This window comes from Eretmochelys imbricata, chromosome 8 (genome assembly GCF_965152235.1).
Source record: "Eretmochelys imbricata isolate rEreImb1 chromosome 8, rEreImb1.hap1, whole genome shotgun sequence".
In the NCBI taxonomy this organism is placed as follows: domain Eukaryota; kingdom Metazoa; phylum Chordata; order Testudines; family Cheloniidae; genus Eretmochelys; species Eretmochelys imbricata.
Window position 1 is genome coordinate 104,146,303 of NC_135579.1, and position 24,266 is coordinate 104,170,568.

A 24,266-nucleotide genomic window follows, 5' to 3' on the forward strand; every position below is an offset into this window, starting at 1 on the left:
CAATATGAATCAAACAAACATGACAGCCTGACCTCTTCATTCCAAAAGTTGCCTAGAATATTTAAGAGAAATACTTATGACACACACAGAGCTCTAGTATTAATCTGACTTTGTCTACAGGTAAACAACTTTCTTGGGGAGAAAGGTGACTCTCTTAAGTATTCTACCTTTAGAGAACTCCTATTATCCAGTAATTTCTCCTTCTTTTCTCTACAGTAAGTCTTGGAGGTTACAAAGTATATTCTTTTAATTAATATGTTAAATCCAATATGCAACATAGGAACACATATTGGAAAGGATTACTTGAAGTAATTACACATGACAAACCACTGTTTAGTTACTCTAGTTTCTAGACATCAGTGTGCCACATGGTTCTGGCAAAACTTAGTGTAGGAAAATTTGACATAATGATGAGAAAGCTAAGACCAACTTTTCATTTTGGGAGTGGATTGGGAGAAAGGGGATGGAGGAGAGAATTGAACTGTCTTCTATTGTGTGTACACCCACCAACAAAAAAAAAAAATTCCTGCCTGTTTTCTGTGATATGGCTACACTTATGTGGACTGTATAGTTTGGGCATGGGTGTAGTTTGGAGGGGGCAAGAGAGGGTTGCCCCCCCAACTGCAAACCTCAGGCACAGACAGAATTTCACACACACACACCACATACCCCACGCATGGCCCCACTGGTCTGACTGGAGTTGCCCCCGCAAAAAAATATAGACAGACTACATCTATGCGTTTGGGGCCCTCTGTCAGTCAGATAGCAATCAACCGAAACAAAAATATTTATTTCACATTTTCAGGGGCATCTTTTTGTATCTTCTGTGATAGACCCAGGCAAGTTGGGTACTGCAGAGTAGCCTTATTGGGATCCAGGAAGTGCTAAAGGATCCCCCCCAGCCTAAGAGGGGGGTCCACAGGACCTGGAAAACCAATTAATTACGGGGGACAAATAATGAACAACAGGGACAGGAGTAGCAGAAGGCAGATATACTGGTCACTGGGTTAACACCTTTCTGTTCCCTGATTGACCAGAGCAGGGGCTGCTCCAGGCTAATGAGAACACCTGACTCCAATTAAGCTGCAAAGCATCAGATGAGGCCACCTAAGCTAATGTGACCACCTGACTCTAATTAAGGCCCCTCTGATAATATAAAAGGGCTCACTCCAGTCAGACAGAGGGGAGCCAGAGGAGGGGAAGTACAGCTGAAGCGCTGGTTAATGAAGACACCCTCAAGTCATTGGTAAGGGAGCCCTAAGGTAAGGGTGAAGAAGGGAGAAGCAGCAGAGCTGTGGGGAAGTAGCCCAGGGAAATGTAGCAACTCTGGCCGTGAAAGGTTGGCTGCCAACAGCTGCTACCATTAGGATCTCTGGGACAGGACCCGGAGTAGAGGATGGGCCTGGGTTCCCCCCAACCCACCACTACAGAAACACCTCCTGGGAGGGGAAAACAGGCCCTTGTCAGGACAGGAGACTAAACTGTTTTGGCATAAGGCCGTAGGAGCAACAGAGACTGTGGGAATTCTCTCACCAACCTCCATTGTTGGCTTATGATGAAAAGGGCTCAGTTGACTGTATTCCTGGCCCAAGAGAGAGAAGGGCTATGTGGAGGGCTGCAGTGAGTGTCTGAAGCTAGCATAAACCACCTGGAAGCCTGGGACCCACGGGGACAAGGTTGGAGCTCTGCCACATTTCTTAGTTGAACACTTCCATAACTAAAATGGAATCAGTTAAATCCTAGCATAGGAATATGAGTACTCAGAGTAATGATCACTGTATAAATACCTATTACCACCACCATTTCTGTAGAAATATTCTGGGCATGGAAAGTAATCCAAAAAACAAAGAACAGTGAGTACATATGGAAGTAGAACTGCTCTGTGGCAAGTTTCTGAGTTGACACATTTCCAGAACAGTTGGATTTGAGGGTGCTTTCTTTGAGATTCTGCAGCAAGTAGTAAACGCCTTGGTGACTATTTTTAGGGCTCTATTAAAATTCAAGCTGAAGATCCTGAATTCTTTACAGGAGATTTTCATTAAAATAATTCACAACAGTCTGTCCATCAATGACTCTGCTTTTAGGGAATCCTGAGATAATAGTGCTAATTCTGTCAAAAATCAACAGGCAGAAGAGGGGTTTTTGTTTTTTTGTTTTTGTTTTTTGAAGCTGGATGTCACCCATCCAAGATAAGAGGCCTGGAAACAGAGAAGCAGATGGCTGCTTCCAGCTGACCTGCTACCAATTTGTAGTTCCTCTTGAGCATTTCCTCAATTTTGTGCATCACAGTGTAGTTAGGGGATACACTGTCTTTCAGTGTAAGGAGCTCTGAACATAATGAAAAGAACAGTTAGTTACTTATTTTACAGTAACTCTGGTTCTTCGAGATGTGCTGATTCAGTTCTTGGTGTGCATGCATCCCATATGCATAAGACTGGATTCTGTTGAATGGCAGCATCCATTGGGGCCAGGCCTGTGCCCCAGCCACCCTCTAAGCTTCCTGCAGCTGGGAGTGCAAGGTGCTGTGAGGCAGTCACAAGCTGCACTCTGTTCCTTTGTCAATAAGAATCCCATAAGAAAGGGCTGTGCCTAAAGAGGATGTATGGTGGGTCACGGAATTGGTGTGAACAATACATCTTGAAGAATCACAGTTGCTGCAGGTTAAGTAACCATTCTCTCTTCTTTGAGCAATCATCCTCACCAATTCCACTCTTGGTGACTGACTAGCAGTCACTCATTCACCTGGAGATGGGCAAGAGAAGTCCTACTTGAATAGAGTGCAGGACTGCCCTACCAAAACTAGCATTTGATCTGTACCCTTGAACAGGGGAATCGAGAGTGGTAAACGTGTGGATTGAGCTCCATGTTGCTGATCTACAACTCTCTGATACAGAGATGCTATCCAAACTGACTGTAGAGGTTGCTTGAACCCTAGAGAAATGAGCCCTAATGTGTCTAGGGGGAATCTCTCTTAGTCCAGTTTTAACAAGTCAAAATAGTCTGAGACCCCCTTTGGACAGCTTCTGGGACAAGACGGGTTGTCCCATACTCCTCTCAAACACCAGAGTCTGGGCATTACCTGAATGGCTGAATGGTATTAAAGACATAAAAAGGACAATGCTTTCCCGACATCCAACATGTAGAGTGTTATTTCACCTGGGGCAAAATGCAACATAAAGAAGAAAACAGGGGGGTGAACTAACTGATTGATATAATATATAACTAACTGATTGATATATCTTGGGCAGAAACTTTGAATTTAAGAGTGACTGTATCCTTATGACAGGTTTCAGAGTAGCAGCCATGTTAGTCTGTATCAGCAAAAAGAAAAGAGTACTAGTGGCACCTTAGAGACTTAAATTTATTTGAGCATAAGCTTTCGTGAGCTATCCTTATGAAAGGCTGTTTAGGGAGGGCCCACCCTGAAGACTCAGATCTCCTTTATTCTTCTAGCTGATGTGACGGCTACCAGGAAAGATGTTCTCAGAGACATGTGGTAAAGGTGTTAGCCATGGTGCTTTTGCACTACTGGAAAGTGTTCCAATACTATAGTGATGAGCGCAATATAAAAACTTATGTAGAACAGAATGTGGGTTGCAGCCATCCCACCCCTTATGCCTTCAACTATGGGAAGCAAGAGGATGGCTAGGGCACAGGTGTGGCCCCCACCAACACTGCTATTCAAAAGAATTCAACCTTACACACATGGGCGCATGTCACCAAGAGCAAAATCCATGTTGACAAACACTTGAACATAATATTATAGTAAGGAAGCAGAGACGAAGCATGTTGTTTGCAGAATGTTACTGAAATCTATTCATGCTCCTTGGCAGAATTATTTTATCCTCTGGAGGTTCCCCACCAGGACAGGGTCAAAACTGTTGTTGGTAGCTACCGGTGTGGTGCTCTGTTCTGGTTCAATGATAACAGTCAGCTGCATGCATGTTCCCTCTGTGTGCTGCCCCAGCTCTGCACAGATAGTTAACACAGCAGACCCCGAGAGAACCCCCAAAAACCACAGACTCTAATAAGGTACAAAAGCACCTGAGCCAGGTTTATTGTCAGACAAAGCGCAGTAAAAGTTCCCTACAGACTCTACAGGGCATACTACGAACATGTGCCCCCGGCAATGGATGCAGCTCAGTCAGCGGCGGAACACTCCACTGCCCCCTAGGCTGGGCAAAGAAGTCGCTCCCGGACCTACTTTTATACAGTTGCAGGACAGATTACTCATCATAGGTCAAACGAATCTACCCATCATGTTGTCCTTTTGACCCTGTCTTTAAGATGCACCTGCCTGTTCCTTGTTATGTCTGTGGAGTGTTCTGATGCCGTCTTGGCGCAAGTTCCTCTCATTAGCACTTATGCGTATGTGTGCACGTGCTTCTAACAACCTTTTCTTGCCAACTTCTGTGAGTGGGACCTGCCTCTGGCTCACAGCCAGGCTTTGCTTAACACTGCCTGGAAGTATTTTGGTTCAGGCTTCAAGCCTCAGACTGGGCCTCTGATACAAAAGTTTGTTTCAGGGCCTCCTCTTACTACAAAAACCAACCCTTCAGAGTAGACTCACAAGGCTCTCTCACGGTCACCTTTTCCAGAAAAGGAGTCATCTTTTTTCATCTTTTGTCTGTGGCCGGGGATTGGAATTGCAGTATCTTGGATACCTGTCTGATCAGGAATATCTAATAGTTGGAGGGTGCCTTCATATTTTCCTCCCTTGTAAGGTGAGGGCTATTTTCTCGGGTTTCCTAGGTCCTTGGAAAAGTTCCACAGAAGGAACCAAAGAGAGGAGGCATCTGGGCTCTGTAGCAGCTGCAAAGGTTGGCCTGCTATGATTCAAAGAGAGAGCTCACCTGCCAACCAAGAAGGCTCTTCAATGGGAAGGGTGATTCATATGCACAGTAAAGGCATGTTCAGTACAGACAGCAGGGCACCTAGAGCCTCACACTCCCTTTCTGCCTTCCCATTATGAAATATTTTAAAAATTGTAACTGCTACAACAGAAACTGTAATTAAAACTACCCACAAAAAGACCGAAAACAATACTCATGTCGCAATCTATAGCTGCCAGAAACACAAATGAGACAGTTAAGGCCAGGAAAACAGATGCTGTTAGTAAAAGAAAGACAGTGTACCAAAAGTTTTAGAGCAAACAAGAAATCTCCCTTTGGCTTGGCAATAGTGAAGTGGAAACAAACTCTAAAATCTATACCACAAAGAAACATTATTACTTCAAGGAATGTGATCTCTGGCATGCAAAGCAGTATTAGCTAGTATCTCCTATTGTTACTACGAGAGGATATTACAAGAAAGTTCAAACAAGCATTACATTTTATTCAAATTATTTCACTTGCAACACTTTTACTAATTTGGTCATGTTTAAACAGCAACAGTGGCCACCTTTTAAAAAGTAAGCTTTTGTTGACAGTCTCCATGCAGTCATATGGGAGATGACACTATTTCTAACTGCGTGGCATCTCCTGGATGCCCTCTGCCAGACTGGTTTATAACCCTATACAGAGCCCAAAATCACAAGCTGCTGCTAGTACAATGCAGATTCAGTTAGCTAGCAGTCCCCTTTGTCTTACATTTCTTTTGGGGAGAATAGGGGATTAGGGTGATAAGGGCTAGCGTTTAAGGGGTAAGTTCTCCAGAGGGATTTGATGGAGAATAAGATGGAGGACTGGAGCACTTGGAATGAGAGGTCATTCCATGTACGAAGAAGGCAGGATGAAGGGAACGGGAGCCCAGGCCTTCTTTACATTTCACAGACTAAAATCAATTTTTATTAATTGTTATTTTGTTTATATCTAAAAAAAGAGTACCCACTCAATATGGCCAAATCATTTACAGTGTCAGAGGAGGACACAGATACCATGGTGATGAGTGAGGCACAAACATCTAGTTACAAGTGAAAGATGCTATCCCCCTTAGTCAGTGAAGTTAAGAAAACGAATTTAACGAATCACACACAATTTTTTGAACTGAGTTCTGAATAGCTTATTTGCCTTATAATATAAATGGACACAGTCAATGGTAACGAATAATGAATTAATTTTACTAACGATTCCCACGTAAAACACAGTTCCCTGGTTACCTGTATGCCCATGGAGCGGGGAGTGAGGTCGTGGCAGTGTTGGAGATGTGCTGGATGTTACAATCAAGCTCTTCCTGTTGCTCGTCCGACAACTGAAATGAAATGAAATAATGATAAACCATTTTAAACAAAGGACCACAGTATTTTTAGGAAGAACCAGCAAGATTTTCTATTGCTGACAAGGATCAGTATTTGGCTTCACATTTCCTCATGTACTGAATTCTGAAGTTGGTCTGCAGATGAAGTGAGCTGTAGCTCAAGAAAGCTTATGCTCAAATAAATTTGTTAGTCTCTAAGGTGCCACAAGTACTCCTTTTCTTTTTGCAGATACAGACTAACACGGCTGCTACTCTGAAACCAGATAAATAATAAGTACACAGGGCTAAAAGTTATTAGGTCAACAACAGGATTTTATAATACACTGTAGAAGTGATATTAATGCATTCTGTGTTGTATGCTGTTTGGATCAGTGAATATAGTTTCCCACTCCTTTCTGAAACACACGCCCTTCTCATGCTTTGTCAATTGTTAATATCACAAAAACACAAACAGTAAAACGTTTGCATCATTTTAGTGTGGACTTCCATGTCAATTTATAAATTATTTATTTTATATGTTATATTGGTAGATATTAAAATCTATTACAACTGCTATTTCATCATACCATGAGAAAACACAGTAATATTAATTAGGAAAAAGGTAAATCTGTAAAGTTTTAATACTGACCAATGTATTTATTTTCTTTTTAATTTAGTGTTAGCAAAACTACAAAGAGCGTATGAAGATGTAAGTCACATTTCACCCTTCAAAGCAAGGAAATCCAAAGGTGAGTTCCAAACAAACCCTGAGAATCAAAGGGTCCTCATTACAAGTGCTGCAATGCCCATCCACAATAACATGAATTGAGCAAAGTTTCATGGCCAAACTCTGAACAGGTGCAACTCCTTTGACTTCAGTGGAGTTACTCCACCAATTAATTTGGCACCCCATGCACATTTATTTACTTACTTGCTTTTGGAGGGTTTCAAAATCAGACTATTGCCAGAGATCAGTGTTTTACTCCCTTTGCTCACTGGACCAGGTCTAGTTCTTGGAAAAGTTTAATTAGTTCTAAAAGCAATTGTAATGGACCAGTGAAATATTTTTTACTGTGAGGTACTGGTTTGTAAAATCATGTTGTAATTACCATCTTTGTTTTTGTTCCTATTCAACTGTGATATGAATTCAGCAGGGGAATCTCACGAATTGCTCGAGATTAATGCCATTTGACTACTGGAATTCCAAGACTCTTTCAGTTATCATAAAGCATTTCTACTTTGCTCTGGTGGTTCTCAAGATAGTTTACTAAAATGATGTTGGAAATTAAAAAAAAAAATTAACGATAATCAAATTGATATTATTTTATAGTGTCTTGTAACAAGATAAGCAGTTAATATATACCACTGAAAAGACATGATACAAAGCTTCTCATTGACATAATTGTTTCCAAACTCTGTTTGCAAAAATATTAGATACTGAAATGTTCACTGGTCCCTTAGTCTAACACTACATTTCAGCAGTAGCTCAAAAATGAACACAGCAATTATCAAACTCCCAATTACCACAATTTAATGGAAAATTATTTTACAGTTGCAGGACCGTTCGTGTAGCTGATTATTAATTTTTATTTGAACATAGTAAGCTTTTCTGGTTGTTGTTCAAAACAGAAGTTAGAGCATGTTCAAAACAGAAAAAAATCGCAACTGGACTGCCAATGAATCACAGTAAAGTTGAAGCACCATTAGCTGCCACTTTAGCTCTTTAGTGTACTTAAAATTTCTGTGAAAATTATACAGCTGACTCAATACAATCCTCACTAACATTTAAGTACTATTCAGCAAGAGTCCATTCAAAAATTGATTGCTACTTTTGCATATAGTATGCAAAATAACAGCATGAGCCCAAGAAGCTTAAAATCTCATAGTTTATAAATAGATTCTTAATGGGCATCTTGAGTTACTCTGTTCCATTATTGTAGAACACGAAATAGAATACTGAATTCAAAGACTAATAGCAGAGAAGCATCACATTTATACACTTAATATAATAAACCCTTGCCATGGTAAACACAACCAAAGTATTTTAATATGAAGTACTGTATATGAAAATTATATTAAGTAGTTTTCAATAGACAAACATTAAATGGGGGTATTTCTAGCCAGATTCTAGGCGGGTCAGTACTAGGCTCTACACTATTCAACATTTTCATCACTGATCTGGAATTAAATATAAAATCACAACTACTAAAATTTGCAGATGACAAATGTTTGGCAAGTGGTAAATCATGAGGAGGGAAAGGCAGTCAAAGAGAGATCTGGATCACTCAGGAAGCTGGGTCCATCAAACAAAATGTGCTTCCATACAGCCCCAAGTGCAAGGTTATACACTGAGGAACAAGGAATGAAGGCCATACCTACAGAACAGGTGACTGTGTCCTGGAAAGCAGGGACTCTGAACAGAGTTTAGGGGTCACAGCAGACAAGCACGTCAACAAGAGCTCCCAGGGCAATGCTGAGGCACAAATGGGTTAATGCAACTCTTGGTTATATGAGCAAGGAAGCAGTAAGCAGGAGTAGGGAGATGATTCACCTCTATACATGGCACTGATGAGACCAGTACTAGAATACTGCCTACAGTTCTGGTGTCTACATTTTAAGAAGGATGTTGAAAAATTGGAGAGGGTACAGAAAAAAGCCTCAAATTATTTGAGAGCTAGAGAAAATGCCTTAGAGCTTTTGAAGTCAGTCCTTTCACTGTAACTGTTCGTCTTATCAAAAGTAAGTTTGAGAGGTGTCTTGATTACAGTGTTTATGTACCTTCCTGGGAGAAAATACAGAGCGATAAAATGGTTCTTTAATCTAGCAGGGAAAGGCATAACAAGAACCAGTGGCTGGAAGCTGAAGCCAGACAAATTCAAATTAGTCCCACATTTTGAACACAGAGTGATTAATCATTGGGAAAAAAATACCAAGGGACATGTACTCTTCATCTCTTGATGCCGTCAAATCAAGACTGAATGTCTTTCCAGAGAATAGGCTTTAATCAAACAAGTTATTGGGTTCAGTATAGAGGTAACTGTGAAGTTTAAGGGCCTGTCATATAGAGGAGGTCAGACTAGATCTAATTGGTCCCTTCTGGCCTTAAACTCTTTACTATTTATAAACTCTCCAAACTGTGCTAGACATTTCCCTGCCCAAAAGAGCTTACAACATAAGATATGGCATGACAGAATACAGCAACAAAAACAGGAGGGAAAAGGAATGACAACGTTTACAAAATTAGAAGTCAGATGGTTACAGGACTCAGATTAGTTCTACATGCCTCTGAGTATTTTAACAAGAAAGAAAGAACGAACTCACCCAGTGCTCACATACACTGAGTTTTATAACTTGACTATAAGCCAATAATTACTTTTACTTAATTATTTTAATTAAACCCATGAAAAGACTAGCCAAACTATCCCCTACCTTTGACCTCACCCTGTCCTGCTTTCACAATTCAACCCAAGATGTGAACTTTGATAACAGATGTTACCTAGATACCCCTTATGGCTGAAAATTTACACCTACATTGCTTTAATTTAAACAAGGTGTAGTTTACTACTACAGGATTTCTCTGTTCCCATAGATTTGTGCAATAGAGAACTAACATGCTAAACATATTTGGAATCCTGTCAAATTCAGACTACCACCGCTGTCAGCTATATTGGCTCTTTGCACACCACACTACTTGGACTGCACACACTATATTCCTGGCAAAAACTATGTATTGCCAAAAATTATTCCGGATCTAGAAAAAAAAATTAAAAATCCCAATTATTTACCACCAGACACAATAAACTGGTAGTTAGTTATGTTGAGAGATTTGTAACAATACCTTTACGGACACCATGAAAATATCATTTAAACTATTTCTAGAGTTAACTGCTCTCCCTGCAGTAAAAATAACATTTGTTACATGTGCTAAAATACTCTAAGCACATTCTTGAAATTGAACACTGCAGGACATTGGACTTGGACTGGGTAACTGGACACTAGTTTTGGACTCTCTGACATGTGATCTGTAGTTAGACACTCTTCTTCCAAGGTAATTTATGAGAACGTTTGTTAAAGTACCTGATTGCTATATGCAATCTTAGTGGTTTTGAACCAGTAACATACAGTACTAACAAATCTTGAGTCATTTTGTTCCAAGCCTCTATAAAAATAGACTAATACCCCTTGTTTTGTATTTACTTTCTGGCTGAAATGAAAACAATGAATATTTCAGTTTCAATGTGATCTACAATAAAAATCAATCATCAAATAATTTTAACACCAAAATTCACTCATGCTCTCTCTTGCTCGCAGAGGTACCGTGAGGCAAATTTATTAATGTCGGTGAGGAGTTTACTCTATGGCAATGAGTACCACGGAAAAGCCAATGAGAGAATAAATAAATATATTAATTGTTGTTAAATAGTGCCTTACAATCACAGATATTAGAGATGAAAGAGAAACTGCCAACTTATTCAAGTCTATCTCCTTACCAATGCAAGATTGAACAGAAAAAGTTATCTATAGTAGACAAAAGTTTACACCAACTATATGAAACTTTGAATAGGCTTTGGCAAAATTCTAACTTCAGTACACTTGTCAAAAAAAAAAATGATACAGATTTCTATTTTAACTCTTAATTCTTTTATAGAAGAATTAAGGGTTATAATAAAAGTCTGTGTTCTAACTAGTGATTTCTTTACATAAACCCAGTTTTTTAAAACAAGCTTGGCAAACCTGTTGCCGCTTTTCAAGTACTACCACTTTTAGGAACAGATTTCATTCCAGAAATCCAACAAGTGGGCTCAATATTTGACGTACAGTAGAGTCATGCCTACTAAATGGAATCCATATTTTAGAATTAAATGCAGCTGCAGAAGATATCCCTGATCACTTGTCTTGCCTAACCCGAACAATAAACAGCATTAAACCAAGGTTAATTATTAACTGGATTTTCCTCTGTCTTTAAAAGCAACTTTCAGACAAGATCTTTAAATGTCTTTTGTTGACATATTTCACAAAAAGTTCTTTTTATGAGAAAGACATTTTGAAGATGAAAACAAATATTTAAGAATTTTTGTTCACAATGGAGCAAAATAGTCAAAATCTGAAATCTGTACATTAATGAAAGCACCAGCTGCATGGCAACGTTAACTAGATATGGAAGTTATAGCTTTAATTATAGTAATTTAGAGATGGAAGCAATTTTGTAAGCTTTGATAGAACTGACAACAGGAATAATTAGTTCTTCAAAATAGATAAGAACAAGTAAGCATCTGACTCAAAGTGATTATTTTCACATTCAAGAATAGTTTAAGAGTTGCCCACCCCAGAAAAACTGAAAAACATTGCTATTGTTCATTCTGTAGATTTGATACTTTACATACTACCATATCACACACATTTATATAATGAATATGTCTTATCTTTCCCATTGTGTAGCTGTGGCTTCCTAGAACTACCTTCTAACTTACAAACACTCATTCAGTCCAGCCTGTTTGCTTGTCTCCATTAAAGAGAAACTTGTGTTTGCGTGCATCTATCCGATACATACACCAACCACACAAATCCTCATAAGTGAAACTTGCTTGCAGGTTACTAAAGAAGTAAACCAAATAAACACTGCAAGTCTCCAATCAGACTAAGACTGTAAAATTTCATTGGTTTTAAAAATTTATAAAATTCCAATTTGTTTGTAAATAAAAAGTGTGACAACTAGTTATTTATGAGCATACATACAAAGGCCTCGGAGGGTTCCAGACTATTGAATGCTTCATTGCAGAAACCCTATTTACCTGTAAGGGAAATCCCTTTCCACTTCTAACTCATTCAATAATCTGAATCTAGGTAGCAGTAACCCCCTGGCTCCTGCTATGGGGCTAAACATAGCAATATACAGTTTCCTCCTGCGGCTGCAGCCTGGCCAGGTGGTGGTCTCTGAGCCTGGTCTCCAGCTCCAGCAGGAATGTCTACACTGCTATCTTTAGCATTGTAGCATGAGCCGCCAAAGTCAGTTGACCTGGACTCTGAGACTTGCTGCCGTGGGGTTTTTTTGTTTGTTTTGTTTTTATGCAGTGTAGACGTACCCTTAGGCATAGGTGCCGACTCCATAGGTGCTCTGCAGCTCAAGCATACACTGAAAAAAAATAGGGGGTACTCAGCACCCACAGGGACAGATTAATCTTTTGCTGGCCCTAGCACCTGGGCCGTGGTCCTGCCCCCTGCTCCACCCACGCTCCGCTCCGCCTCTTCCCCCCAGGCATCCCCCCACCCCTAAGGCCCAGCCCACCACTCGCATGGGAAGGGAGAGGGCAGAGAGGAGCACCCACCAGCAAAAATAAAATCAGCATCTGTGCCCTTAGGTAATTATATAGCCGTTACCACCATATACCTGAGCATCTCACAATATGGAATGAACATATCCTTACAGCACCTCTGTAAGTTAGGGAACTACTATTATCCCAACTGTACAGAATGGAAATTGAGGCAAAGAGAAACTAAAGTCCAGATTTTTTAAGGTATTAAGGCACTGCTCCACTCAGCAATGCAAGACATAAGTGACTTAGGTGTCAGAGGCACGTCTACACTTCAAAATTAGGTCCAATTTATTTAAGTCGACATTTAGTCTCCGATTTTACAAAGTCGATGCTGCATGTCCCCACTATGCACATTCTGTCGGCGGAGCGCATCCTCACTATCATGACTAGCATTGACTCACGGAGTGATGCACTGTGGGCAGCTATCCCACAGTTCCTGCTGCCAATTGGAATTCTGGGTTAGGTTCCCAATGCGTGATGGGACAAAAACATTTTCACAAGTTGTTTTGGGTACATACTGTCAGCCTCCCATGATGCAAATGCCTCCTTCCTCACTCCCTCTTGTCCCTGAAAGCAACAGCAAACAATCATTTTCACACCTAAGTCTGGGTTACTCGTGCAGACACCACAGCACGGCAAGCATGCACCCTGCTCAGCTGTACGCTGTTGTTGTGAGCATCGCGAACACCTCGCGCATCATCCTGCAGTATTTGCAGAGCCTAGCCAGGAGCCGCCACGGGAAGAATGTGATGCAATGCAAATAGCCGTGCTGGAAGCCATGGAATGGAGCAATTCGCACATGCTGGCAGCGGTAGCCAGGCTTGTTGACACACTGGAACGCCGCTTCTGGGCCCCGGAAACAAGCACAGACTAGTGGGACTGCATAGTTGTGCAGGTATGGGATGAGGAGCACTGGCTGCATGACTTTCGAATGCGTAAGGCCACTTTCATGGAACTTTGCAAATTGCTTTCCGCAGCCCTGAAGCGAATAAATACCAAAATGAGACCTGCTCTGACAGCAGTTGAGAAGCGAGTGGCGATAGCCCTGTGGAAGCTTGCAATGCCAGATTGCTACCGGACAGTCGGGAATCAGTTTGGAGTGGGTAAATCTACTGTGGGGGCTGCTGTGATCCCAAGTATCCAGGGCAATCAATTCACTTCTGCTAAGAGGGGCAGTGACTCTGGGAAACGTGAAAGACATAGTGGATGGCTTTGCCGCGATGGGGTTCCCTAACTGTGGTGGGGCAATAGACAGAACGTGCATCCCTATCTTGGCACCAGACCATCTTGCCAAAGAGTACATAAACCACAAGCAGTACTTCTCAATGGTGTTGCAAGCACTAGTGGATAACAAGGGCCATTTTACGGACAGGATGGTCAGGAAAGGTACATGACGCGCACATCTTTAGGAACTCCGGTCTCTTCAGAAAGCTGCAAGAAGGAACTTTCTTCCCAGACAGGAAAATTAACGTTGGTGATGTTGAAATGCCAATAGCTTCCTTGGAGACCCAGCCTACCCCTTACTCCCGTGGCTCATGAAGCCGTACACATGCAACCTGGACAGCAGTAAGGAGCAGTTCAACCATATGCTCAGCAAGTGCAGAATGGTGGTAGAATGTGCCTTTGGACATTTAAAGGGGTTCTGGCGCTGTTTACTCACTAGGTTAGACCTCAGCGAAAGCAATATTTCCATTGCCGTTGCTGTTTGCTATGTGTTCCATAATATCTGTGAAAGAAGGGGGGAAAAGTTTCTGGCGGGGTTGGGGGTTGAGGCAGATTGCCTGGCAGCACATTTTGAGCAACCAGACACCAGGGCAATAAGAAGAGCACATTGAGGTGCACTGTGTCTCTGAGAAGCTTTGAAAACCAGTTTCATAAATGATCCAACACTGATGTGACAGTTGTGTTGTTCCTTATCAAGTTACTCCCTTTTTTGCATGTACCACCTGTAAACTAAACCCCCACCAACCACAGAGTGCATAGTGAATAAAGAGCTTCTTGTCCTCAATTCATGCATTTTTATTATGCTAACAAACACTGAACAGAGACAGCAATGAATAGCAAAGATAACCCAGGTCTAAGGGCTCATAGAAGCAGCATGTCTGTGGCTCAGAACCAGAGCGACTGGTTCACCTCCCTTGTCTTCTGGTACGCTTGCCTGAGCTCCTTTATTTTCACGCGGCACTGCTGTGTGTCCCTGGTGTAGCCTTTTCCCCCCATGCCCTGTGTGATTTTGGCATAGAAGTCAGAGTTTCTTCTGCGGGTTCGGAGCTCTGCCTACACAGACTCTTGTCCCCACACAGCAATCAGATCACACTGGAGCACATTTGTGGCCCTGGGCAGGCATGGTCAGGTGTGGTGGTGAGCTCTCCATGCTGATCAAACAGGAAATGAAATTCAGAAGTTTCTGGGGCTTTTCCTGTGTACCTGCTGAAGTGCGGTGGATTTGAAAGTGCTGTCCAGCGCAGTCACATTGGAGCACTCTGGGACACCCCCTGGAGGCCAAACCCGTCGAATTACACAGCGTTGTGTCTACACTACCCCTACTTCGACCCAGGAAGGTCGATTCTAGCACTACTCCTCTCACCAAGGTGGAGCACAGGTGTCAATTCTACAAGCCCTTTAGGTCGGCAGAAATGGTTCGGTAGTGTAGACATGCACATTATAAATTCGACCTCATGTGCCATATGTCGATCTAACGCCGTAGTGTAGACCAGGAGAGCATCTTAAGCAATTTGGATGCTTAGGAGTGTTAAGTCTCAATGAAAGTTAATGGGACTTAGGCTGCTGAGTGCCCAAGTCACTTTTTAAAATGAAAGAGGCTCCTAAGTCACATAGGCCTTGCCGTGCTGAGCAGAGCAATGCTTAAACACCTATACAAATCTGTGCCAAAGTGACTTGCCCAAGGTTACACAGGAAGCTTGTAGCAGAGCAGGAAATTGTATTTGAACAGAAGCAGAGCTTTAATCTCCATCCCCCCGAAATCCCCTCAATCACTGTGACAACACCACTATCCTCCCTGTCACTCAGGTCTGGAACCCAGGTGCCATCTTTGACTTGACCCTCTCTTTAGATACTCTCATCCAGGTTATGTCTAAATCTTGATGATAGTTCCCGCTTAACATCTCTAACACACAGCCTTTCTTCCGCATCCACACAGCTAAACTCTCATCCAGGTTTTTATCGTCTTGTGTCTCAACTACTCAAACATCCTCTTCTTTGGCCTTAGCAAATGCAACCTTGCCCCTTATAGCCTTCAAAACACTGTTGTGAAGTGCAGAGATCATATTCCTAGCTCATACCCTTAACAACATCTTCTTTCCTTTTGCATCCAGCCACTGGTTCCCCTTTCTCCATTGCATCAAATGCAAACTACTTGTCTTCACTTTCAGTGATGCCAGCCTTCATTGCCTACTTTTAACATTTTCAATCAACCACCCTCTTGCTTTCTTCTATTCTGCTCTTTCATGTGTGGGAGGAGCTCTTTACAGCTCTTGACAATGGCTAGTAAGCTGATGTGCTGAGATCGCTGCCGATCATGCTGACCAATACTGTTGCAGTGTTCCCTTGTGCTTCATCTGTCTATATCTACCTGTTCACTCTTGTCTTTACTTAGATTAACTCTTTGGGGCAGGGTCAACCTTTACATTTTGTCTTCATACAGTACGTAGCATTATAGGGCCCAAACCTAAAGCCATCTAGGTGATCTCTATGGATATGATTCTGTCATAGTGGTCACCACTGTCACGAAATCCATTAATTTTGCCATTTATTTCAACTCTACCGTGAAAGTTCACCATCACAGAACCGTGACTTCTGCCATTTATACGGACCCTGCTGCCACCCATTAACTCTTTGTTAGTTTGCTTTGATCTAGTCCTCTGAAACAGGATTAGATCAAAGCAAACTAAAACAGCTAATGGGTGGCAGCAGGGTCTACATGAATAGTGTGTTAGTTCGCTTTTATTTAGTCCTGTTTCAAAGAGGACGAGATCAAAGCAAAGCAATAAACTGTTGAAGTGTTGCAGCAGGGTCCACACAAACAAGTTAGTTCATTTTGATCAGCTGCCTCCCCTCCCCACTATTACCCCTTACCTTCTTGTCTGCCATTAGCCCCTGCCTCTACCTACTGCCCCAACACTTGGTAGTTTCCCCACTCCACTCCTGCCTCCCCTAGCCCAGCCTCTGCTCCCTCTCTCTATCCCCCCTTCCACTCTGACCCCACCTCCAACCTGAAGACCCCTTTCCCAAATGCTGATTTCCAAGAAGGGGCAGGGCTGGGTGTTTGCCCCTTTTTCCCTGTGATGACAGCTCCCAGCTCCTTGAAATTACTTGGGAATTTGATACCTTTCTGGTTTGTTCACTTAGCAATTGGATCTATTTCTAGAAACCTCTAGCAACTAGAAATTCTTAGGCAAACTCATTGGGATCGCTCCCATTTGCCTGATACAACAGTTCTCTGCTGAGCCAATTGATCTGAATATTCAATGTCCTCATCAGGTGTACACTGATAGTAACTTAGGCAATGCCATACTGGGTGGGGTCAGTGAGCAATCTTGTCCAGTATAGTGCCTCTGACAGGGGCCAGAACCGGCTCCTTCCAAGGAAGAAACTTTGCCATAGGCGTTTTTGGGATAACCTGCCCTCAGGGAAAGCTCTCTTAACTCCCAATAGCTTGAGGATGGCTGAAACTTGAGGCAACTGATGAGCTGGAATGTTGCCTGCCATCGTCACCTGAGCCAGTCTCCTAATCAAGTCTCTGGTGGTATCTCATATACACCAGCTGGCAAAGACAATGAGCTCTAGCTTCGTTTTTAATTGTAGCACTCAGCTTCCAGGTTGCTGCACACATCTTCTGTCCTGCTTTTGAGCAGAGGGTTGGACTAGATGACCTCCTGAGGTCCCTTCCAACCCTGATATTTTATGATTCTATGATCTTGAATCCAAAGGAAAGAATGACAAGCACTGAGGGAAATACTGAACCGTCATACCATTTATTTTTTTTTAAAGACCAAGTCATTTTCCATCCCCACAGTCTGAGAAGAAAGGTAGCCTCTAACAGAATAAAGGATTTTTTCACAGAACTGATCTAGAACTGAACGATCCTTGGCTAAGACCACTCAGTTTTCCACTGTCCATAAAGGGAGGGGAAACTGAAGTATCAAGAATTGTGATGCCCTCAGTCTCAGCATGGGAAACCATCTGATGAGATGCCTTGAATTGGAAGGCGCAGGGGGTGCTGGTGCTTCAGGGTCCCAGCATGGGAGGATTTTCTGGGTACTATTCTGTCCCTGTGGGGAGTGGCACTATAGTCTTCTGTCAGCTGATTGGTACAGCTACCTATTTAAACAGAGGGGAAGCAACCAATTACCAGATTGGCTGGAGCCTTTCCCCCACACTCCCCAAGAGAAAAGAAAGTATCACATAAGGTACACTACAGTGTGTCCTTCTGTCTAACCATAAATTAAGATAGTTCTATATATGATTGTGAAAGCAGCTGCACATCTGACAGACAAGAATTGGAAATACAAGATATCGTTGTCAGGCAATGCAGCTTTAGGCTGCACTTTTGCACGAGTGCTCAGCTAGAGGGAGGGAAGAAAGGAAGAACTTTTTCTTGTTAAGAGGCAAAGGAAGAGAAACAGTGAGAATAAAGATAACTGCACTTAAGTGCAAAAGCTATACATTCAGTAGGCAATGCACCCAATAGTGAAGATCTGAGAACATTTCTGTGCTTAAAGGGTTACAGTAATACAAGACCAGATGTTCTTGGAGTTCACACTTACTTCTGTTACCAATCCACATGTTTCAGCATCTGAATGAATATACCAGCTGAAGAGAATAAGTCTTTAACAATGCAAAGGTTATAAAGCACACTGTTTTAAGACGCCTAGAACATTTGTTTCTTTTTCTATAAGGAATGTTCATTGTTCTCTCCATTAAAAGCAAATTTTCATCTAAAATACTGTTTTGATTTTTACATAATCTTTTTCATTTTCTTATTTAGAAAACAAGTTCTAACTTGTGAGGTGATTCTGTGTCTTGAAAAGGATCTCTCGGAACTGCGAAAGGAAAAGCTAAAAACCGTCAGCTAATTAATGTCGAACTTGCCCAATGTTGCTAGTTGCTGCACACCTGCCCCATCCACTCCGTACAGTCTAGACCTTTTGAATTATTAATAATAGAGGAAGAACTCTGCCAAGTCAAACGAAACAAATGTCACAGTGAATTACAATGAAGAGGATAGCCATTCTCAACACAAATCAAAACCCACGTTATCCTCTGTCATTCTGCATACAATCTCTCCATCCCCCTCCTGCAATAACCCCATCTTCTGTTTTTCATTTCAGGAAGCAAATAAACTCATGGAAGAGAAATTGCAAATCTTTAGAAGAGTCACAATATGCAGTATATAATAAGAAAAATACAAAACACTACCCTTGTCAAATACGCAGAGAATAGGGATCACGGTCTACCGCATCTATCTTGCTATTGCATTACACTGAGATGAGATCATGCATGGATTTCTTAGAGGGGCGGTTTAACAAGCCAAACCCTCAAAGTGGGACTAGATATTTTTATTTTCCATTTTCCACCTGTATTTTCCAAATTTGGAAAGCTTCACATACAGTAATTAGCTCTGTAAGTAGGTCTCTTTTCAGCAGTTCTCATAAATGATTAATTATATTTTCAGGTTTGTATGCCACAAAATATGAAGTCAAAAAATCAGTCTCACAAAATGACAGTTAGCTTACATTGTTTTAAATGTTTGAAATATTTTTTGTCCATGTCACTTCGCAAAATATCATAGAATATCAGGGTTGGAAGAAACCTCAGGAGATCTAGTCCAACCCCCTGCACAAAGCAGGACCAATCCCCAGTTTTTGCCGCAGATCCCTAAATGGCCCCCTCAAGGACTGAACTCACAGCCCTGGGTTTAGCAAGCTAATGCTCAAACCACTGAGCTATCCCTCCCCCCATTACGTAGTATAAATTTATGTGGTTGAAAAAAATTATATTAACGTTTTTGAAACACCCTACACAGATGCATCCTGAACATCTATCTTACAAGCTATATATTAAAATAGTAAGTTTTCCAGATATGAAACTGTATTAATGTATAAAAGTATTCTGCCTATCAAAATATGCTCATACAGAAGTCACTCTAAGCAGTATCATGTAGAAAATGGAAAGTTCATTTTAATAATATAATTTTCTTAAAAATCAGAAATAAAAATCTTACATGTAAATAAACCACCCCTTTATTAGCTAATCACAGTTTTAAAAGTCTTAGTAAATCTACTTTTACTCTAACAGTGCATCATTAAAAATGCAAAGTCTCATGTTTGCTTTTCAGAAATAATCTCAGAATCAGACTGGCTTAATAGAGCTTCAGTTTCTCTTGGGAGTATGAGAATTTTAATATTGTTGCATACTGGATAACAACCAAGAACATTCATGTAAAGGGTGTTCAGATCCACACAATTTAATCATTTGCAACATTTCAACAGGTATGCTACATATGCTAAATAACTAGAACCTACAGTAATGTGATAAACATTTTCATTTGCTACAGTATTCAAATAAAAAAAGGATTTAGTATCTTTTTTGCTGAAAACCATAGCATTAATATTCATGCAATCATTATGATTTGCAACCAAACCCCTTCAACAGAGAGTATGAATGCTAACAGGAGATGATTTGCCAAAGAGTCTGAATACTTCCACCACAAAATAGAATCATATGAAAATGTTTTCTCCAACTTCATAAACACTATCACACCTGACTGAGTTTAAAATATTGTCAGGATTAGATTAATGTCAGCACATTATTGCTCCAAGGAAACAAATTATTGGAAACAAATCATCGACTAGTGAATGAAAAACAACCCTCTACCTCCTCCAAAATGAATTCAAAAATCTACAGGTCCAACATATTACAGGCTGATTATTCCTGGTCTTCAGGTAGGGAATGACTTTGCCCAGCCAATAACATTTGTGACAAAGTTCCTCCTCTACCTTGGTGGGTCCTGTGCATATTGGCGGATTTTGCTCGCCTTGGAGATTCACAGTATCCCTCAATTGGGCCACTTTTGCGGCTCAAATCTGCCGTTCACTCAGATAATCTCATCACTGGCCAGAATGGGGGGAAAAAAGAGTAAGAACAATCCCCACAGTTTCTGCTGATCCACCTAGTGGACCGGGGAACAGGCCAGAGACCTTCCCCTCTGGTGGAAGCCACAGTCCAGGTCATCTCCTCCGGTAACAAGCAGGGAGTTGGGGGACGGAGGGAACCCGGGACCACCCTCTACTCTAGGTTCCAGCCCAGGGCCCTGTGGATTGCAGCTGTCTACAGTGGCTCTTGTAACAGCTGCGTGACAGCTACAACTCCCTGGGCTACTTCCCCATGGCCTCCTCCAAACACCTTCTTTATTCTCACCACAGGACCTTCCTCCTGATGTCTGATAATGCTTGTACTTCTCAGTATTCCAGCAGTAAGCCTTCTCACTCTCAGCTTCTTGCGCCTCTTGCTTCCAGCTCCTCGCATGCACCACAAACTGAAGTGAGGTCCTTTTTAAGCCCAGGTGCCCTGATTAGCCTGCCTGCCTTAATTGATTCTAGCAGCTTCTTGATTGGCTGCAGGTGTTCTAATCAGCCTGCCTTAATTGTTTCCATAAAGTTCCGGAACCTTCCCTGTCACCTTACCCAGGGAAAAGGGACCTATTTAACCTGGGGCTAATATATCTGCCTTCTATCATTCTCCTGTAGCCATCTGGCCTGACGCTGTCACACATTACTGGTTTACCTTGCAGACTCCTGACTGCTAGAGTTAATCACTTACACAGTGTCCCATCAATACCAGTTATTGGGGGCTGTTCTCTTCAGCTCCATCAAACAGGTTTTGCTCCATCCAGTGAAATGGTCATCATCTTTCTGACTGAGTAAAGGCACTACTCATTGCAACGGATAAAGGAGATGGGATATTTAGAAAAGAGGCAAAAAAATTGCAGGAAAATCTCAGACTTTTTGAGACCAAATGACATGTTAGGAAAGTCTCATGTAGACTGTAATCAGAGTCCATTCTGGATATCATAGTTGAGAGCTGAATGCTCTAGTGATGTGGAGACAAGAACCCTATTTCTAATTCTGGCTCTGACATATTAATTGATATCAGTATTACAGTAGCATCTAGGAGCCCATTTGGCTAGATTCTATACAAACACAGAACTAAAAGACAGCCCCCTGCCCCAAACAGTTTACAATCTAAGAGATGTAATACACAGCCTTGGGACAAGTCACAAGATCTTTGCTACAATTTTGCCATCTGTAAAAATTATCTAGTTCTCATAGTCATGATGTGATGACTTGTCAATTGCTTGGAGATAAAAGCACAATATAAGTGCTAGACATTTATTATTTTGAATATGATTTTAATATCTTTCCTGCATAAAAACAAACCAGATATGTTTAGAACAAATACTCTCATGTGGCTAACTACCTATCCTATTAAGAACTTCTCTCAACACAAATGCATAGTCCAATAGCAGTGAAGGATCTAGAGCTCCTCAATTCCTGTCATGTGGTTTCTATGCTACCTAGATTCACAATGCTACTATTTCATTAGCCTCATTTTGGCTCTGAGGTGGATACTTAATTGAGGAAATGGTTGTAGCCAGAAGTCATATCTCTGCTGCTGCTGCTATTTATCAGGTTAGTGTCATTTTTCTCCACAGCCACTTTGCAAATGGACAAGTCAGAACAAAAATTAACTTTTTTTTATTAATCTTACTTCATATTTAATGAATTCTAAAGCACTTTACAACATGTTATATTACAGTAAAGCCCCAGCAGTGCTAAGCACTGTGCAGACATAGGCCCCAAAGAACTTACATTCTAATGGCAGACATATGGGGAAATCGGAGAATGGGTGTATACAGGTTACTCAAATAAGATTACTGAGTTTTCTGTGAAGAAAAAATATGTTCTTCAATATATACAACTCCACCACTCTCCCGAAAATCCTCTTCCAGAGCAATGTGCTCTCATAACCAACTAATCCCCACAACATCCAGCCCACTTCACCATCCAAACTCCCTTTGTTACTATCAACATTCCACACTGCTCTTCATGTTAAGCGCCTCCCAGACATTTTGAGCTTACTCCAGAGTTAAGCTAAATACACAGACACACTTGAACATATTTTCAAAACCCCAAACTGGGGCACCATTGCATATTCTCTCCTTTTCCCCCCATCCCCACACCAGTTGGTGTTTTACTGTCTCCAGTAATTTTTGCCCCACATACTCCTCCCCTTAAAGTGAATTTTGTATTCTTTTCCCCCACATAGGTACTATGATCCTCTTTTGTGCTTTATTTTCAACCCTCCCTCCAAGTTTTCCCATATGTTATCATTCCTTACTTTCAGTCAGTATACTTTATTCCTCCTCTTTCTAGGCGTGCAGCTCATTTATTCCCTTGTTTCTTTTTCTTTATCTTCTGCTCTTCCCCATTTCCCCTACAGCCTAGCACTGAACTCACCTACATTTTTAGAAAGGCAGCCAGAGCTAGTTCCAACTTCTCCCTTTTTAATTTTGTACATCTTCAACACAAACGATTTATTGAAGCTGACCAGGTCACAAATTCTAAGCAAAATATAACAGCCATTTTAGCAGTTCCTGGAAATGACAACACTATAGCCTTTTAAAAAAGAAAAGGAGTACTTGTGGCACTTATAGACTAACCAATTTATTTGAGCACAAGCTTTCATGAGCTACAGCTCACTTCATCAGATGCATGAAGTGAGCTGTAGCTCACAAAAGCTTATGCTCAAATAAATTTGTAAGTCTCTAAGGTGTCACAAGTGCTCCTTTTATTTTTGCAGATACAGACTAACACGACTGCTACTCTGAAAACTATAGCCTTTTAGTTTACTTATATTTGTAATGGTATAATTTTATTTTACTTTTTTACTTAAAATCTATTAGGTAAGATTGCACATGGTATTCTGATCCAAAATGACTACTGTTTGCTGACTCCTAGTTACCAGTATAACCTCAGTATAATTACTATCATAGCAACACTTCTTTACCTGCACAAGTTGCTTCCAAAGACAGCATCAGTGAGAAAGGTACATAGTCTCATAAGAAAAACAGTTAGACATTGTCATACAAATATTACAAAAGACATTTTTGTAATGTTTATACAGAAGTATTGCAAATAATTCAGTGCTAATTACATTCTACATATGCAAATGAAAGTAAACTACTTCGGTTACAAAACAAAATATAAGTAACATTTAGGGATGCTAAGGCAGGGTTGGAGAATTCTCTAATGGACACACTAGGAAAATAACTGAGTCCAGCAAAACTGGAAGGCTCAGTGAGTAGAAAGTAAATATTTCCACCTTCATTTCAAGAATAAGTTGTTTTAGATTCAGAACAGGCTGTGCTCCAAGCCTTGCCTATCTCCATTTACCATGTGCGAAATAGTACTGCCTGTTGCCAAATCAAGACAAAGGTGAGAAATGAATGCTATTTTAATCCAAAACAGAGACTGAGAGGGTACATATTGTCCAACACTTGTTCTGGGCCATCTCAATATCTCTGCAACAGAAAGACTAAAGATACTTCCAAATCAATGCTGGTTGAACAACAAACTGAAAAGGAATATGATAAGAGAGGAGATGGCTCAAAAAGTCACAAATGCTGACCCACAAGAGCTTAATTGTTACAAGGAACATTCGGAGAGCAGCAATGACGCAGGCATAAAACCAGGTACA

General features: G+C 41.2%; 1 protein-coding gene across 6 annotated transcripts in view; it reads right to left on the reverse strand.

Moving 5' to 3' along the window:
• The window catches only part of MAST2 (microtubule associated serine/threonine kinase 2), a 389,497-nt gene that overhangs the window by 110,191 nt on the left and 255,040 nt on the right, over positions 1 to 24,266 (reverse strand). For all 6 annotated transcript variants that reach the window (XM_077824259.1, XM_077824258.1, XM_077824257.1 and 3 more), the window contains one exon: positions 6,098 to 6,189. In XM_077824259.1, the coding sequence (XP_077680385.1) occupies positions 6,098 to 6,189 (92 nt within the window). The remainder of the gene's footprint in view (positions 1 to 6,097; positions 6,190 to 24,266) is intronic.